The sequence below is a fragment of the Odocoileus virginianus genome, chromosome 4, assembly GCF_023699985.2.
Source record: "Odocoileus virginianus isolate 20LAN1187 ecotype Illinois chromosome 4, Ovbor_1.2, whole genome shotgun sequence".
NCBI classification, from domain to species: domain Eukaryota; kingdom Metazoa; phylum Chordata; class Mammalia; order Artiodactyla; family Cervidae; genus Odocoileus; species Odocoileus virginianus.
In genome coordinates, this window is record NC_069677.1 from 86556485 (window position 1) to 86574450 (window position 17966).

General features: G+C 48.1%; 1 protein-coding gene across 4 annotated transcripts in view; it reads right to left on the bottom strand.

Annotated features, from left to right (window-relative positions):
- The window catches only part of HLCS (holocarboxylase synthetase), a 212777-nt gene that overhangs the window by 154144 nt on the left and 40667 nt on the right, over nucleotides 1–17966 (bottom strand). For all 4 annotated transcript variants that reach the window (XM_070466967.1, XM_070466968.1, XM_070466966.1 and 1 more), the window contains 3 exons: nucleotides 16284–16446; nucleotides 14658–15607; nucleotides 8668–8850 (listed from right to left, as the gene is read on the bottom strand). In XM_070466967.1, the coding sequence (XP_070323068.1) occupies nucleotides 8668–8850; nucleotides 14658–15607; nucleotides 16284–16446 (1296 nt within the window). The remainder of the gene's footprint in view (nucleotides 1–8667; nucleotides 8851–14657; nucleotides 15608–16283; nucleotides 16447–17966) is intronic.

Below are 17966 nucleotides of genomic sequence, written 5' to 3' on the forward strand. Positions count from 1 at the left end.
CAGCTGCTCTTTGGCTGTTCCCATATTGTAAAACGGCCGCCGCGACACCGCGTCAACCACATGTCAAAAGCTATTCAGGGCGCACCTGGAATTCCGAGCTCCTCTCGAATGCGGACCTCTCAAAACTATTTTTTAAGCTGTATTTTAGAGGAGCACTAGACGTTTCCCTCTCGCTGTGTGTACATTTGATTCAGAAATAGGATTAAAGGTGCAGGGAGGGAAGATTCCATGACAAATAACTACCCTAAAAGCAAAGTTGTTTTTCTTTTAATTGGAGAATTCTAATTAACTCAAAACAATACATGAGACTCTTCACCGCTCCACAATCCAGTTTGCTCCTCAGAGGGGCAAGGACCCCCTCCTTGCCCTCCCCCCACTGGCAGAGCCACTTGAGACTCCAATGAGATCCAGACACCTGGAAAGGCCCGTGGTTAACTGCAAAGCACGTGAGCAAGATGAGAAACCATCTTCTTGTTTTTCAGAAACTTGCAGAGCGAGGACTCGGAAGCACTCGGGTGTCTGCTGAATGAAGCGGTCTGCGAGAGGAGGGGGTAACACCACGTGATCTGACCTAGTCTAAGTTTCTTCATAAAGCACCCAACATCGAAAACGGAATGCCCCAGGTGGAAGGGACAATATGGCTTTTTGACACAATATCGAAACTAACTATTATCAACAATACCTGGTGGTCCAGTGGTTAAGAATCTGCCTTCCAATGCAGGGTAGGTGGGTTCGAGCCCTGGTCGGGGAACTAAAATCCCACATGCGGGGGCTGGGGTGGGGGGGCAACTAAGCCTGATCTCTGCATTTAAAGAGATGCCTTAGTGCTACAAGGAAGACCCATCACAGTCAAAATAAAAAATAAATTAAAAAAAAAAAAAACAAAACAATGCTTGTGTGCGGTGAGGGGGGATGGGGAAATGTGTCAACCACAAATAATCTGGGGTTAAAATCAAAATGGAATGTTACACTCGTTTTTAAGCACACATGATCCACCCTACAACTCCATGCCAGCGGAGCTGCACACAGCAGCAGCGCCGTGCTGTTTCTGCCCAGCTTCTTTCATAAGAAACCCAGTTGTCACTTCTGGTTATGGTTACATCTTGAGCCCCCGAGGAGAAGGAGCCCCACACCCTCTGGCGGAATTCCTGCCGAGGCCCGGCCAGCTTCCCACGCTCGGGGTGCCATCACACCCACTAGCTCTGAGCCATGAGGAAGGCCCAGAAGTAATTCCAGCTTGCTTGTCTCAGAAAGAACCCCACACGCCCCAGCCCCAAGCAGTGATGTCCCAGGATGAGAGGTGAGGCTGTAGCCACACCTCCAGAGAGGGACTGATCTGTTTGAAAGCATTCGCTACGTAGATGCCCGCACACATGTGGTCTCCATTGACTAATGGTTCAAAACAGTTCAACAGTCAAGAAACTGCTACGTCTAGGCAGGGGGAGCGGGGCGCTAGGATGAGAAACGACCACCAGGATCGCTGGAATGAGCACCCTTCAGCCACCGAGGGAGAGGACTGCTGAGACCCAGAGACGCACAGGTGCTGACCTGAGGGCTGAAAATAAAACCCAACAGTCAGCAGCCAGAGTGGAGGCATTTACTAACAAAGCCAGGTCCTTCTTGAATAACTAATGTGGCTGTCAAATATTAAACAAACTATCAACATCTACACAAGAGTACTTGCCCTTTTTTATTAAAAACATTAATTTATCATTGCTGGGAAAAATTGACGGTGGGAAGAGAAGGGGATGACAGAGGATGAGATGGTTGGATGGCATCACCGACTCGATGGACATGAGTCTGAGTTGGTGATGGACAGGGAGGCCTGGCGTGCTGCGGTCCATGGGGTCGCAAAGACTCGGACACGACTGAGCGACTGAACTGAACTGAGATTCATAATATTGTAACAACACTTTTACAAATCATTTTATTTTAGTTACTTCTGGCTGTGCTGCGTCTTTGTTGCTGTGGGCGCTGCTCTCTAGCTGCGACGACCCGCAGTGCTACCCTCTACTCGCGCTGCTGGGACTTCTCGTCCAGGCGGCGCCTCCTGTGGCGCATGGGACTGACAGCTCAGACTTCAGCAGGTGTGGCCCGTGGGCTCCGTACTTGTGGCTCCTGGGCTCCAGAGCACCGGCTCCGTAGCTGTGGGGCCCGGGCTCCGTTGCTCTGCACCATGCGGGATCTTCCTGGATCAGGGATCGAATCGTGTCTCCTGCATTGGCAGGCCGATTCTTTACCACTGAACCACCAGGGAAGCCCCGAGTCCTTGCCTTTTAACATTCAAGTTTTGACCTCTTATGGGATGCCTTCAAAGTCCAGTAACAGACAGTAATTTTTTTTTTTTAATAACTGGTTTTGCTCATTATAAAAATAATACATGTCCGTAATAGAATCCCAGACCACCTGACCTGCCTCTTGAGAAATCTGTACGCAGATCAGGAAGCAACAGTCAGAACTGGACATGGAACAACAGACTGGTTCCAAACAGGAAAAGGAGTACATCAAGGCTGTATATGTCACCCTGCTTATTTAGCTTATATACAGAGTACATCATGAGAAACACTGGGCTCGATGAAGCACAAGCTGGAATCAAGATTGCCGGGAGAAATATCAATAACCTCAGATATGCAGATGACGCCACCCGTATTGCAGAAAGTGTAGAAGAACTAAAGAGCCTCTTGATGAAAGAGAAAGAGGAGAGTGAAAAAGTTGGCTTAAAGCTCAACATTCAGAAAACTAAGACCATGACATCTGGTCCCGTCACTTCATGGCAAATAGATGGGGAAATAGTGGAAACAGTGGCTGACTTTATTTTTGGGGGCTCCAAAATCACTGCAGATGGTGACTGCAGCTATGAAATTAAAAGACACTTACTCCTTGGAAGGAAAGTTCTGACCAGCCTAGACAGCTTATTAAAAAGCAGAGACATTACTTTGCCAACAAAGGACTGTCTCATCTAGGCTATGGTTTTTCCAGTGGTCATGTATGGATGTCAGAGTTGGACTATGAAGAAAGCTGAGTGCCGAAGAATTGATGCTTTTGAACTGTGGTGTTAGAGAAGACTCTTGAGGAATCCCTTGGACTGCAAAGAGATCCAACCAGTCCATCCTAAAGGAGATCAGTCCTGGGTGTTCATTGGAAGGACTAACGCTGAAGCTGAAACTCCAGTACTTTGGCCACTTGATGCAAAGAGCTGAATCATTTGAAAAGACCCCGATGATGGGAAAGATGAAGACAGGAGGAGAAGGTGATGACAGAGGATGAGATGGTTGTATGGCATCACCGACTCAATAGACATGAGTTTGGGTAAACTCCGGGATTTGGTGATGGACAGGGAAACCTGGCGTGCTGCAGTCCATGAGGTCGCAAAGAGTCGGACACGACTGAGCAATTGAACTGAACTGAATAGAATATGTGGAAAATAAAAAGTTTTTTTAACATTTAATAAAATCGCCATTAAGTCCCAAACCCAGAAATATACCCCCCATATATACTTCCAGTCTTTTTTTTCCTGTGGACGTATGCATGTGGTATATAGGTGCTCATACAATATGTCACGTCATAATTCTGCGGAGAACTGAATTTCAATCCTGCCCCTGGCAGACTTGGTTAAGTGGGAAGACCTTGGTCAGAGAAGTTCAGCTGGGCCACCCAGAGTCTGCACCTCCGCCGAACCTCGCCTCCGTGTGGTGTCATGCATGGTGACACCCATGAAATCATACGTGACCAGATTTTATAGCGGAAATCACATGCTACTATGGTGTCTGGGTGTCAACGAAGGTCTCAGAAACACACTTCCAGCAAATGCCAAGGGTCGGCTGTACCTTGGGTGAGTGTTTTTTCCTACTTGGATCATGTGTTATTTTTTTCCATTTATATCAGTGCAATATGGAAACACATAGGTACCTCATAAATCTTCTGTGCTATTTGCTATAAAGAGTGAGTGTCCAGGCACCAAACTGTATAAACACAGCTGGTATGCAGTAAAACTATTTAGATAGCCAGTGTGTTTATTTTGTTCTTTCATAGTCCATCCTACGGTCCCACCTAGTACACAGTAAATGTTCAGTGAAAGGCAAATATTATTAACTGTGACTCTGAAATAATTTCTATGGGCCCAAAAGAAAAGTGCCACCGAAACGACTAAATTACACTATGCAAAACTGATGAGAAGAGAAGGGGGGAAAAAAAAAATCAAATCTCTTCCTGCTGACCAGGAAGCCTGGCTCAGCAGCGACACCGTGTGGTCAGAGATCTCAGATTCCCAACAGCACAGAGTATTTTACAGGAAGCAGGAAGCAGAGAGTCTACTGGCATCTAATCCCAAAGGCAGGTGAGAACCCTAAGGATGAGTCATGTGTAACAGATGATGGAAAGCAGGATCCTCCCCTTGTAACTTACTTCCATGCAGAGCAATGAGATCTATTAAAAAGCCTAACAAAGGAAAACCAAACAGGAAGTACAGTCCAATTCTGTTCCCAGTCTGCCATCCGTATCTTTAACACGGAGCACCAGCAAAATGACTCCAAGGTGTTCCAAGATGTCTCCAGTTCAGCATCAGAAGAGGAGCTGGGGGACTCGCCCAGAAGGACCGTCACAGCCGATCAACGAGCAGCCACCTTCACATTAACTTGCACAATAATCCTTCGGAGAACTTGTATTGCAGGAAAACATAGGCTAAAACCCTGAATTCTTGAATTTCTTTCTACAGCAAACTCAAGGTCTTCTAAGAGGAATTAAAAACCACTAAGAAATGAGGACACTTGTGTGTGTGTGTGTATACACACACAACAGTCACTCCTGTACTCAATCCCTTGCACTCCCAAAGGAAGCAGAATTCAGAGCGAAGCATGCAGGAGGGGAAAGTAGTCCACAGGATAGACATCCAAGACCCATCAGGCCAAGTGGAAGACTCAAAATGAGAAATGAACATTTCTCAGAATCACTCTTTCCCAAAGATACTACATAGTAAAGGCCGGCATGGGGTCTGCGCGGAATGTTTGTGTGTGTGTATACAGACCAAATATTCGCTTGCCTGGTGGCTCACATGGTAGAGAATCTGCCTGCAATACAGGAGACTCGCGTTTGATCCCTAGGTCAGGAAGATCCCCTGGAAGAGGGAATGGCTACCCACTCCAGTATTCTTGCCTGGAGAATTTCATGGACAGAGGAGCCTGGCAGGCTACAGGAGTCCATGGGGGTCGCAAAGAGTTGGACACAACTGAGCGATTAACACTTTCACTTTTACATTTGTTTTCACACTGTTAAACCTTTGCATTCCCATGGTTTGTTGAGTTGTTGCTGTTATTGTTCAGTTGCTAAGTTGTATCAGACTCTTTGTGAACCCCACAGACTGCCACACCGAAGGCTTCCCTGTCGTCAGTGGGGGTTATCAATCAATAGGAGAAAATGGAACTCCCACCCCCAGGCAGTTAAAAAAAACAGGAGAACAAAAATATAAAGCATCTTCTGGGTATTGTAATATACAAGTTCAGTTCAGTTCAGTCGCTCAGTCGTGTCCGACTCTTTGTGACCCCGTGGACTGCAGCACGCAGGCCTCCCTGTCCATCACCAACTCCTGGAGTTTACTCAAACTCATGTCCGTTGATACCATCCAACCATCTCATCCTCTGTCGTCCCCTTCTCCTCCCACCTTCAATCTTTCCCTGCATCAGGGTCTTTTCCAATGAGTCAGCTCTTCACATCAGGTGGCCAAAGTATTGGAGTTTCAGCTTATACACAAATATGCAAAGCCCAAGGCTGTGCCCATCCTAAAGAAGACACGGGAAAAGCTAGACTTCCAAACCTCAGCTCACAGGGGATTAAGACAAGAGCAGGTGACTCTTTCCACTGCTACGTCCAAGAGTCAAGAGGCTCAAGTCCCAAGATTGGCATGGTCAGGACTCACGGGAGAAGTCAGAGGGCACTGACAGGGCCAGCCTGGGTCGGTCTCCCTCCCTGACCTTGGAGCAGGCAGGCACCCCTCATGAGTCCAGCCTCAGCGCTCCACACTCAGGCAAGGAGAGCGAGAGGTCTGGCAGGGTGACTCCAGAGGATGAGAAACCCTCACCCCAAAGCTCCGCACTATCCCTCCAGCGTGGGGGCTTTCCTGTTGTTCTGTCGCCCAGTCGTGTCCAACTCACTGCGACCCCCTGGACTGCAGCATCCCAGGCTTCCCTGTCCTTCACCATCTCCCAGAGTTTGCCCAAATTCATGTCAGTCGAGTCGGTGATGCCATCCAACCATCTCATCCTCTGTCGTCCCCTTCTTCTCCCGCCCTCAATCTTTCCCAGCATCAGGGTCTTTTCCAATGAGCTGGCTCTTCACATCAGGTGGCCAAAGCATTGGAGCTTCAGTTTCAGCATCAGCATCATTCCTCCCAATGAATATTCAGGGTTGAGTTCCTTTTGAATTGACTGGTTTGATCTCCTTGCAGTCCAAGAGACTCTCAAGAGTCTTCTCCAGCACCACAGTTCAAAAGCATCAATTTTTTGGCACTCAGCCTTCTTTATGGTCCAACTCTGACATCCATACATGACTACTGGAAAAACCATAGCTTTGACTAGATGGACCTTTGTCAGCAGAGTGATGTCTCTGCTTCTTAACATGCTGTCTAGGTTTGTCATAGCTTTCTATAGTTGTATCTATAATAGTTGAAGCTCAGAGGACTGGCTTTATTTCAACACTTAATGTCACAAGATGGAGCTGATGCTTTGCCTTCTGTTAACACATAAAACAGAGATAAACGATGTGGAGCTTTGAGGTCTGAGATGAAAGTGCAAACAAAAGTCCTAACATTAATCCCAAGAGCACCCATTAAGAAGAGGGCTGACTGCCTAAAATCTGTGTAAAGAAAATGCAATGAATGTTTCTTAAGCAGAAAAAAAAAAAAAATTAACCATTGCCATAGTTTTAATTTGGGGGGGGGGGGGCAAATTCCCTGGATATCCAGGAGTCGCGACTCCAAACTCTCACTAAAGGAAGTGCAGGTTCGGCCCTTGGTCAGGGAACTAAGATCCTCCATGCCATGCAGCACAGCCAAAAATAGAAGAAAAAAAAGTAAGAAAATGCAATGAATGTTTCTTAGATTAAAAAAACATCATCCATTGCTATAGTTACAATTTTTTTTTTATTAAAAACATCACTTAGTCCTTTTATCCTAGGCACCAGGAACTTATTAGGCACATTATACACTCTTAACTCATTCACTCTCCCAACAACAACAATAATAATATAACAGTAACAATAATAATTGCGCTAAAGTTTAAATAATACAATTTACACAAAACTTGCACAGGTATGGCTTCATGTAGTCCTCAAATACTCCTGCAAGGTATCCGAATCCTAAACGCTGTCAGATTTTCTATCTGTCTCCTCCAGCTGACATTCCCACCCAGAAAACTCACAGCTCTAGTCTCTGCCGAAAAGTAGGTTGGCCAGGGGACAGAGGACAACCCAAAAGAGAATTTCTCAGGGAATATCCAGCAGTTAGGACTCCCAGCTTCCACTGCCGAGGGCCTGAGTTTAAATCCTTGGTCGTGGAACTAAGATCCCACAGGCTGCACCCGTGGCTTAAACAAGACAACAAGCAAACAAAAAAAACACCCAAGAGAAAAACAGAGAATTCTCCTTCCTTTAGAAATGTTGGTGCAGAGGGTATAATTTGCTGTTTTCAAGGGAAAGCAGGTAAGTTTAGAATAACCTAGACTATCAGGTATTTGCTGAAACTACACAGTTATGTCACTAAACTCGCAAGTTTACCTACTGAGGAAGAGACAGACCCACAAAATAATATGCCCCAAGTAATAAGAAATTTAACAGCTTCACAAAGCCAAGAGATTATCGAAAAGACGTACCCGAAGAACCTGGCAACCAGCCCAACCTGGTAACAACCTCAGGCATAAACGAAGACAAAAGGCCAAGAAAAATTCTGAATACATTCCCAACTCCGTGGCATTTTCCTTTTAGACAAAACTAAAAGACATAAACTGAAACCCAGAGACCTCCTTTGCCACAAGAGGGCAGACATCAGCACAAAAGTTGTGGTTTACCCATCCAAAAATTCCCTGAGCAAGGCCCAAATCCAAACAAAGGCTTTTAATCCCAACTGAACACAGTGTGCTTTCCAAAGACACTCCCGACACATAAAACAGTGCCCTTTCCCCGAGTGGAAAGGGCGATAACTTAAGAGACTTAACACCCTCTAAACTCCAGTGTTGTCTCCCTCTTCTTTATAGAAACACCAAAAAAAAAAAAAAAAAAAAAATCAGTTACACTTGGACAATTTTACTGTGATTTCCAAACCCAAAGTCAAAAGAGAAACAGAAAAATCCAAACAGAAACCCAGGACATCCTTGGTGGTCTGGTGGTGAAGAACCTGCCTGCCAGCACAGAGGACATGGGTTCGATCCCTGGTCTGGGATGACCCCACATGCTGTGGGGCAACTATGAGGCAACTATGAGGCCCTGTGAGAAGCCCCCATGATAAGAAGCCCACACACTGCAACCAAAGACCTAGCAAAGCCAAAAATAAATGAATAAATATTAAAAAAAAAAAAAAACACTGAAATCAAAATTGAAACCCCCTGCCACACGACAACTGGGGGAAGGGTCACCATTCTGAAGAAGGGCATCTGAGGGGGTCCCTCCCCAACACACACTCACCTCCGTCGCCGACAGCAGGTAAAGAGGCGTTAAGGCAGGAGCTGGCTTTGCATCGCAGCTTAGACCCAGCGTTGTCAGGATCTCCATCAGGACTTCATATCTTTTAAAGTTGCTTGATTTGAGCAGGTTAAAATCCTCTTGTGTTTGCACTGCCGGAGAGCTGGGAGGTAGTTCCAAGTGCACCTGAGGGGGAAAGACACCACTTCATAAATCAGGGGCACTGAGGCACAAAAGCAAAAGCAGTGTCCTCACTAGCTTTTCTGAAAACTGGGACATGCACTCTTCTCGTTATCAACACTATATAAACCTGGAAGCTGGCCATTTGGAAAAGAACAAGCGGTGAAAAGAGTCAAGGGGGCCGGTTAAAATCACGGCCGTGGACGAACGGAGAGAGAAATACACACCACCATCTGGCTTCCCTGCTGGGTCAGTGAAGAATCTGCCTGCAGTGCGGGAGACCCGGGTTCAGTCCCTGGGTTGGGAAGATCCCCTGGAGAAGGGAACGGCAACCCCCTCCAGTACTCTTGCCTGGGAAATCCCATGGATGGAGGAGCCTGGCAGGCTACAGTCCATGCGGTCGCAGAGACTCAGACACGACTGAGAGACTACCACTTCACTTCACTTCACCATATGTAAAATAGAGAGCCGGTGGGAATTTGCCATATGACTCAGGGAGCCCAGACTGGGGCTCTGTGACAACCTAGAGGGGCGGGATGGGGAAGGAGGGGGAGGGAGGTTCAAGAGCGAGGGGACACATGTATACCTGTGGCTGATTTATGTTGCTATATGGCAGAAACCAACACAATATTGTAAGGGAATTATCCTTCAATTAAAAATAAGAAAATTTTTTAAAAAGAACTATCAAACTTTGCCTTAAAGATAGTTAACCTAATAAGTTCTTACTGATGGGAGGAAAAAAAAAGTTGTGGCTATGAAGGCTAAAAGGATCTGCACTAAATGACCACGGATAGTCATTTTCCAGGTCCCGAATTTTATCACTAGTCAGTCACAGGACCTCGGACAAGTCACTTAACATGGTTATAGGATGAAGAGCTGAGGAAAATGAGTGTGCTGAGAACCCAAGTATAGTTGCTGCTGAACTTAGGAGGGCATGGCGAGTCATGCTTGAAACTCCTGTTCTACCTACGGGTCCTAACTACCAGGGATGGCAGTGGCCTCATTCACCTCTTGAACAAGAGTGCTGGTGATCGGTGGGAGGTGAGAGGGTGGTTCAAGAGGGACGGAACATATGTATACCTATGGCTGATTCACAGTGATGTGAAACCAACACGGTATTGTAAAGCAATTATCCTTAGATTTAAAAAACATGTTGGCACCGAGGAAACCAGAATTGAAAGAGACATGTGTACCCCAAAGTTCATCGCGGCACTCTTGCTTTTGCCAGGGGCAGCTGTAGCTTTCTGTTGCCAGCAGAACTCCCGGCCTGATGTTATAAGAACATGATAAAAAGCCTAGGGCCAGCCTTTAGGCAACTTAAAATCTCTCGATCCCCACTCAAGTCTTAACCAGAACAAAAATACTGCCCAAATACCCTGACCAAAACAACGCGCTTGTGGGAGGTTGAAGCCCATCTAAGAAGGCTCGCAGAGCTGTCCAGCTCCCACATCGGGTCAGCTGAGAGCTGCCCGCTTCACCCACGGCTGAGCCTGGTGCCCACTATCAGCAGGCCCCAACCTTTTTTGGCCGCAGGGATCATCCTCATGGAAGACAATTTTTCCACAGGGTTGGGGGGGAGTAGGGGGGCGGTCCAGGGTGATTCAAGCACATTACATGTATTCTATTATGATTCCATCAGCTCCACTTCAGATCATCAAGCATTAGCTCCTGGGGGCTGGGGACCCCTGCCTTAAACTGCCCTGGAGGAGGGAGAAGGCAGAAGAGTGACATCCTTTAAGGTATTTGAATCCCACTGCGTGTCCTCTATGTTGTTACCCAAAGATGTGCCTCTCCTCTCCTGGGGACAAGGCCAGTGCCGGGACGGACGGTCAGCACGGCGACCGGGTCACATTTCATCCAGGTGATCATGTGACTGTCCGGAGATTACCTCTTGCAGGCGGCAGAAATCAAATGAGCAAGCTCTGTCCTCACCTGGGGCCGGGGCAGGGAGGGGAGGGGCGAGTGTTAAAGGTACATGTGCCCCCTGCACGAAGCAAGTACCCCAGGGTGGGTGTTACACTGTCACGGGGGGGAGATGAGGAGGAGAAGGAGAGCTCCCCCTAGTCCTCGGGATTGCAGGAGGTGAAGGAAACATCCAACACTGTATGCTGAGGGCTGTTGTCAGTTTCAAGATGAGGTGTTTCTACAATGCAGAAGGGTCTTCCCCGGTGGCTCAGAGGGTAAAGAATCTGCCCACAGTGTGGGAGACCTGGGTTCGATCCCTGGGGTCGGGAAGATTCCCCTGGAGAAGGGAATGGCAGTATTCTCGCCTGGAGAATCCCCATGGACAGAGGAGCCTGGCGGGCTGCAGTCCATGAGCTCACAAAGAGTCAAACACGACTTACTAACACACACACACACACACAGCGGAGACAAGAAGAGAGGCCACATCTGCCTCTGCATCTCGCTCTGCAAAAAGGCCACCGGGGTGCGTGCTAGCCACACTCACCCTCATGGTCCTCTGCAGTTTGAGACAAATGTCTCACCCTCCAGCTGTAATGATGTTACCATAGCAATGGGCCCATTTCAGTAACTTGGCCTTGTCTAAAATTAAGGCATTTAGACCAGACCCAAAGCTTTAGTCAAAGCTATGGTTTTTCCAGTGGTCATGTATGGATGTCAGAGTTGAACCATAAAGAAAGCTGAGCACTGAAGAATTGATGCTTTTGAACTGTGGTGTTGGAGAAGACTCTTGAGAGTCCCTTGGACTGCAAGGAGATCCAACCACTCCATCCTAAAGGAAATCAGTCCTGAATATTCATTGGAAGGATTAATGCTAAAGCTGAAACTCCAACCCTTTGGCCACCTGATGCAAAGAGCTGACTCATTGGAAAAGACCCTGATGCTGGGAAAGATTGAAGGCGGGAGGAGAAGGGGATGACAGAGGATGAGATGGTTGGATGGCATCACCAACTCAATGGACATGACTTTGAGCAAATTCCGAGAGACAGTGAAGGACAGGGAAGCCTGGCGTGCTGCAGTCCATGGAGTCACAAAGAGTCAGATAAGACTAAGTGACTAAACAACAACAAAGAGGCAAAACTAACAATGTCCTCGGTCACAAACATTAAGGAGGTGGTGCTGCGAACGACCCCACCACAGAGAGAGGACCCAGCCAAAATGTCAGCAGTGCCATGGTCGAGAAACTCTGCTATGGAAGCACAACCGCCTCTGCCGTGTGCTGAGCTCAATAAGGACACAGAATACTTCAAATCCATTTCACAGGCTCCACTTGGACAACTTCATGCCAACGTCCTGGTTCATTTGATAATCAAGTGTCTGCCCTAATCCACGACCTTAAAAATTGTTCCTGCCTGTCTGGTCAGTAGAGCGGTACACCAAGATTTCCTTTTTCTGTGTGACTATGAATGTCCAAGGCATTAACTGGTTCCCTGGCTGTGAGACCACCGCCTACTGTGCAGCTGTGGTTTGCCCGTGAAGCCCTCCTCTTACTGGGTTACATCAATGCTCCATTTACGACAACGATGAAGACTATGAAATGGAACAGGCAAAGAGGAAAACAACCAGCTTGTGCTCAGATTTACTGGTTGATCTCGGCGGTATGGTAGTGACACAGGCCTGAGGAGAAAAAAGTGACTCTGGAACACAGAGAGTGGAAGTCATTTAAAATCAAAAAGGACATTCTAATCCTCTGAATCTCATTTTTGAAGCTGCATCATATTGCCTTTTTTTTCCTAGGGCAATGCATGCAGTATCAAATTTTATGACAGTGATGGGGTCAATTTAAATGGTGCAGCAGGCAGATTTGCTATGTAATTCAGAGCAACGGATCACCACAGTGCCGAATCAATTTTCTAGTACAAGTCTGTGCGCCGGGGTGGTAAAATTCACTACTCAAAGCTGAAATACAGCTCTAGGAAGTCAGGTTTTTAAGTGGATTTTCTGAGAAGGCAGAGTTACTATAGTTACCATATTCGCAGAGGAAAAAAAGAGGAGCATTTATTAGGCCTCCAAAAACGAATGCATGGGATTTGTAGCCCACATGAAATCAGCTTGGGTTGTACATGTTTATCTGGCCTGATGGTCAGATTTCTTCATTATATGCATCTACAATCTTCATTATATACACCTACATATAATTCAAGAAGTATTACCTTAAGAACAAGTGAGTGAACTCTAGAATAGTAAAGAAACAAGTATCTGTCCCCTTGAAGAAAGTCTGATCAGAAAACCCAAGAGACTTAATTTATAGGAGGACTGGAGAGTGACACAGTATATGAAATGAAAAGAAGTCACACCAAAAGAGAAGGCAAACAATTCTCTAACTCAATAAAAAGATCCATATAATAAAACAAAATCTGTTACACTCATCCAGGGAACCATTCTGGGCAAAACAGCCACATCTACTTAGCTTTCTCATTAGATCACAAATCCTTAAGGATGAGAGTTCATCTAAACTCTAACAAAATCTTTCGTCCAAAGGTATTAAAAGATCTGCAGTAAATGATCAGGAATTCTGAAGCAGTCTATCCTGCTACCATTTGCTTAAACAAACAAACAGAAAGCTAAAAGGGGAACATGGGGGGAAAAAAAACAGCTCTGGAACCAAAGACATCCCCCAAGGATGGAAGGGAAGTAGCATTTTCCTTTTATCTGTCTCTATTTTTTTCTTACTTATGTATTTATGTGTGTGTGTGTGTTAAGTCCCTTCAGTCATGTCCGACTCTTTGCAACCCCATGAACTGTAGCCCACCAGCCTCCTCTGTCCATGGGATTTCCCAAGCAAGAATACTGGAGTGGGCTGCCATTTCCTTCTCCAGGGGGAGCTCCCCCACTCAAGGATCAAACCCGGGTCTCTTACATCTCCTGCATTGGCAAGCGGGTTCTTTATCACTAGCACCACCACCTATGTAATAATTTGCCAGAAATCACTTCAAGATCACTTCACTTATTTGAACCTGTGCTCAGCACTTAGATTTTAAGAGTGACAAATCATAAAGGAACTAAGGAATTGAAGGTGTTTTCAACACAGTATCCCAGCAGTTGGTGAGTGTTCAGGCACATCCCTGACATCAACTACAACATTTTAATGTGACAGACACTACTGTTGGGAATCACCAACCCATGGAACTCAATTCCCTACATTAGATAACAGTTTAAGTTTATTAACTAAAGAGTGTTTTGAGGCAAGAGAGTGAACTGACAGATTTTAGAAAGAGTATAACCAACCAGAGGAGAAGGGGGCGGCAGAGGATGAGATGGTTGGATGGCATCACCGACTCAACGGACATGAGTGTGAGCAAACTCTGGGAGATGGTGAAGGACAGGAAAGCCTGGCGTGGCTGCAGTCCATGGGGTCGCAAAGAGTCATACTGAGCAACTGAACAACAACATAACCAGTATACAGTTTAAAACAAGCAAGAAGCTTTGGCTAGCCCGTGGTTAACCAGCAGTCTTTAAATAGCCTTAGCTGGTAAAGAATCTGCCTGCAATGCGGGAGACCTGCATTCGATCCCTGGGTTGGGAAGATCCCTTGGAGAAGGAAAGGCTACCCACTCCAGTATTCTGGCCTGGAGAATCCCATGGACCGTATAGGTCCATGGGGGTTGCAAAGAGTAGGACACAGCTGAATGCCTTTCACTTTCACTCCCTCCTCCATCACAAGCCTTTCAGTGAAACAGGATACAGGACAGCCCGCATCTCAACCTGCAACTCAGCAGCGGCAAAAATTCCCCAGACAAGGTCAGAAGTACCCTCCCCACACAGCCCACAGACCCTCTGTCATCCTTTCTGGAACCCTCAGGAGTGTGTCCCGTCAAGAGACCCAAAGAGCTGGCTGCAGGCCTCCGTACCTGGCAAAGAACAGCTTCTCCTCCGTGAGTCCCGAAAGGCACCTGCACCAGAAGCCTGTCCCCATCCTCACTGTCCAGGTGGCCACGGAGCTTGCCGGGGCCGAGCGGCTCCCCAGGCCCCTCCTCGTAAACGCAGCCGCTGCTCAAGACGCTGAGCCTCACCGGGCTCCCGTCCGCCTTGCAGAAAACCAAGGTCTGGACCGTGTCCCGCAGCGGGGCCTTGCTGGTCACCCGGAAGCCAGGCAGCGTGAAGGACGCCGCCAGGGCCAGCAGCTTCCCTCCCTGAGAGAGATAGGCCGTGAACCTGCGGCACAGGTCCTCGGGGACAGGCTCCGCGGTGGCGATGACCAGCAGCAGACAGTTGTCCGCCCACGGGTCCCTGAGAGCGCTTTCCAGCGGCAGGTGGTACAGCGTGTAACAGTCCGTGTCCACACAGTCGGCCAGCGCCGATCGGACCTGCTGGAGCCGGTCCAGGCCATCCCGGGAGTCAGAGCCCACGTACAGGAGGATGTTGGGGGCCTTGCCCGTGACGTTGACCCTCCTCTCGTCCCTCTCAGGGCGGAGGTCGTCGTCGAGGCCCTCCAAACCGCCGCTGTAGTCATATGGGAGATCTGGAATGTTCTCTGCAGAGGCAAACCTGACGGACTCAATGGTGCTGTTCTCAAGCTCCAAACATTCATGGCAGCTTGACAGATGGAGGGGGCAGTGCTCCACGGAGCCCGCGCCTCTGTCACCGTCCACGGCCGGCTCGCCCCCCCCAGGGGCCCCACCTGGCCCCCGTGTGGATGTGGAACCCAGAGACCGGGGGTCTTCCCAGCCGTTGCTCTCCATAGTGTCGGGCTCAGGGTTCCTCTCAACAGAAGATTCGGGGTCGGGCTGCAGGAGCTGGGCTGGCAGGTCTGAGGCCTGACCCTTAAGTTCCTTTAGGGCAGAGTCCCGCAAGTAGACAGCTAAAGGGAAGAGAAAAAGACAACCCATCAGCCCTCTGCCTTGTCTCACATCTCAGCGCAAAACCTCGGGGCCTTCTCCGTGCCCACAACCTCCGTTCCAAGCAGCTCACATCACCTTTCAACTCCGTGGCCTCCGTGGGATCCACATAACCGTTCCCCATCCCCTACCCTCCAGTTAGACGGGTACCCCTGACAATCCCAAGTGAAACTGGGAATTTCCACATCTTTCCCATACAGATCAGAAAACCTCAGACCCTCATGTTGATTGGTAAACAGGTGGAGTTTCAGAGAGGTGATTTTTGTCCACTTGCTTAGAGATTCAATTGCGTGGGTGTCAATCTTTTATGTGATAATGATACTAACAAACAAGGGCCTCCCTGGGGGCTCAGCAGGAAGGAATCCACTTGCCAATGCAGGAGACTTGGGTTCGATCCCTGAGTCCGGATGATCCCCTGCAGAAAGAAATGGTAACCCACCGCGGTATAGTTGCCTGGAGAATTCCATGGACAGAAGAGTCTTGGCGGGCTGCAGCCCATGGGGTTGCACAGTCGGCCATGACTTAGCGACTAAACCACCAGCGTTGACTTTAAGTCACACCAGACAGGAGTGCTCAACCGTCCTTAAGCTTGTTAACTACAGCATCCTGCTATGATGAACATTTCCCCAAGTTACTTACACACGATCTTCTGGGGTATCAGTCCATTAGCCATCTGGAGTCTATCTTCCAGGAATGCCACCCCTAGTTTGCTGAAGTCATCCACGCTTGCTCTGGCGATTAACTGATAAGGATCCCCAGGTCGGCAAGCTAACGGCAAACAGCAGTCAGACCACTTCACAATCTGAGACAGAGTGGGCGAAGGAAGGAGAAGAAAGGGTGAGATTTTTCTTCCTTAAAATAACTAGATACTTCACTTTTCCCTTCAGCTCCCACCACAGTCAAACCCAAAGGGTTACTGGATGTTACATTTTAACATCAAAGTTGTCCCGGCTCCAACATTCTCATCTCTCCCTGACAACAAGGCTTACAAAGCACTAAACACTACGCTCTCATTTCAAAGGATCACTGAGGGCTTCCCCGGTGGCTCAGTGGCAGAGAATCCACCCGCCAATGCAGGACATACGGGCTCCATCCCTGGTCCAGAAATACCCCACATGCCGGGGAGCAACTAAGCCGGTGCGTCACAACTACTGAGGTCCGAGGGCCCTAGAGCCTCTGCTCTGCAACAAGGAAGCCGCTGCAATGAGAAACCCACACGCCGCAGCTAACAGTAGCCCCCATTTGCCACAACTACAGAAAGGCCCGCACAGCAACAAAGGCTCAATGCAGGCAAAAACAAATAAAGGAAATTTAAAAAAAAATAAAAGTAATGCAAGTATTGGACTTCCCTGGTGGTTCAGTAGTTAAGACTCTGCGCTTCCAATGCGGGATGGGCCTGACCCCTGGATGGGCAACTAGGATTCCACATCCTTCAAGCGCAGCCAATAATAATACCAGTAATTGAAGTCATATACTGCTTTTAAAGGGACTAAACGGGAAAGGGCCACTCCCCAGACACTGGGAAAACCCGCTCTTCAGTAATAGGAACTAGAACACCGTAAGTCCACAGTATCCATGATGTAAACAGATCCTGTTTGCATCATGACACATACATACAAATCATACTACAGATTTTCCTAAAGTCAGGTCCAAGACCCAAGACAACAGAGGTCCCCGGGAGCACGTGAAAACGCAGGTTCCGGGGCACCACGCTCTGTCTGAACCGGAAGTGTACCCAGGCTTCCCACCGATTCCTGAAGTGAGGGTAGCTGGGACCGCCTCTCCAGAGCGCGCCCGCCCGGCGCAGTGCACACTTCCACCACAAGGGGGCCAGGGGAAAGGAGAACGGGAAAGGGAGACAGAGCGCAGTCCCCAAAGCTCTCCAGTGTTCATGGAAGAACTGGAAACTGGACCGCGCAGAACGGGAGTTCCCCTGGGGTTGGGAGCCTGGCTAAGGGGTCCAAGGTCTGGGTCTGGGTAAACGCAGCTAATCGTCGCTGTCTGTCCCTAGGTAAGTCTCAGAACCTCTGAAGTCTCTGCTTATTCGTTTATAAAACAGGAATGATGGGGGTAACCCATCGTGTTATAGGTTCATTATGCTAATGAGATTAAAAGTTACTGTCATGCCCCCAGTTGAAAACTTGGGACAGAACATGTGTGTTTGTTAGTCGCTCAGTCGTATCCGACTCTTTGCGACCCCATGGACTATAGCCCGCCAGGCGCCTCTGTCCATGGAATTCTCGAGGCAAGAATACTAGAATGGGATGCCATTCCCTTCCCCAGGAGATCTTCCCGACCCAGATATCAAACCCAGGCCTCCTG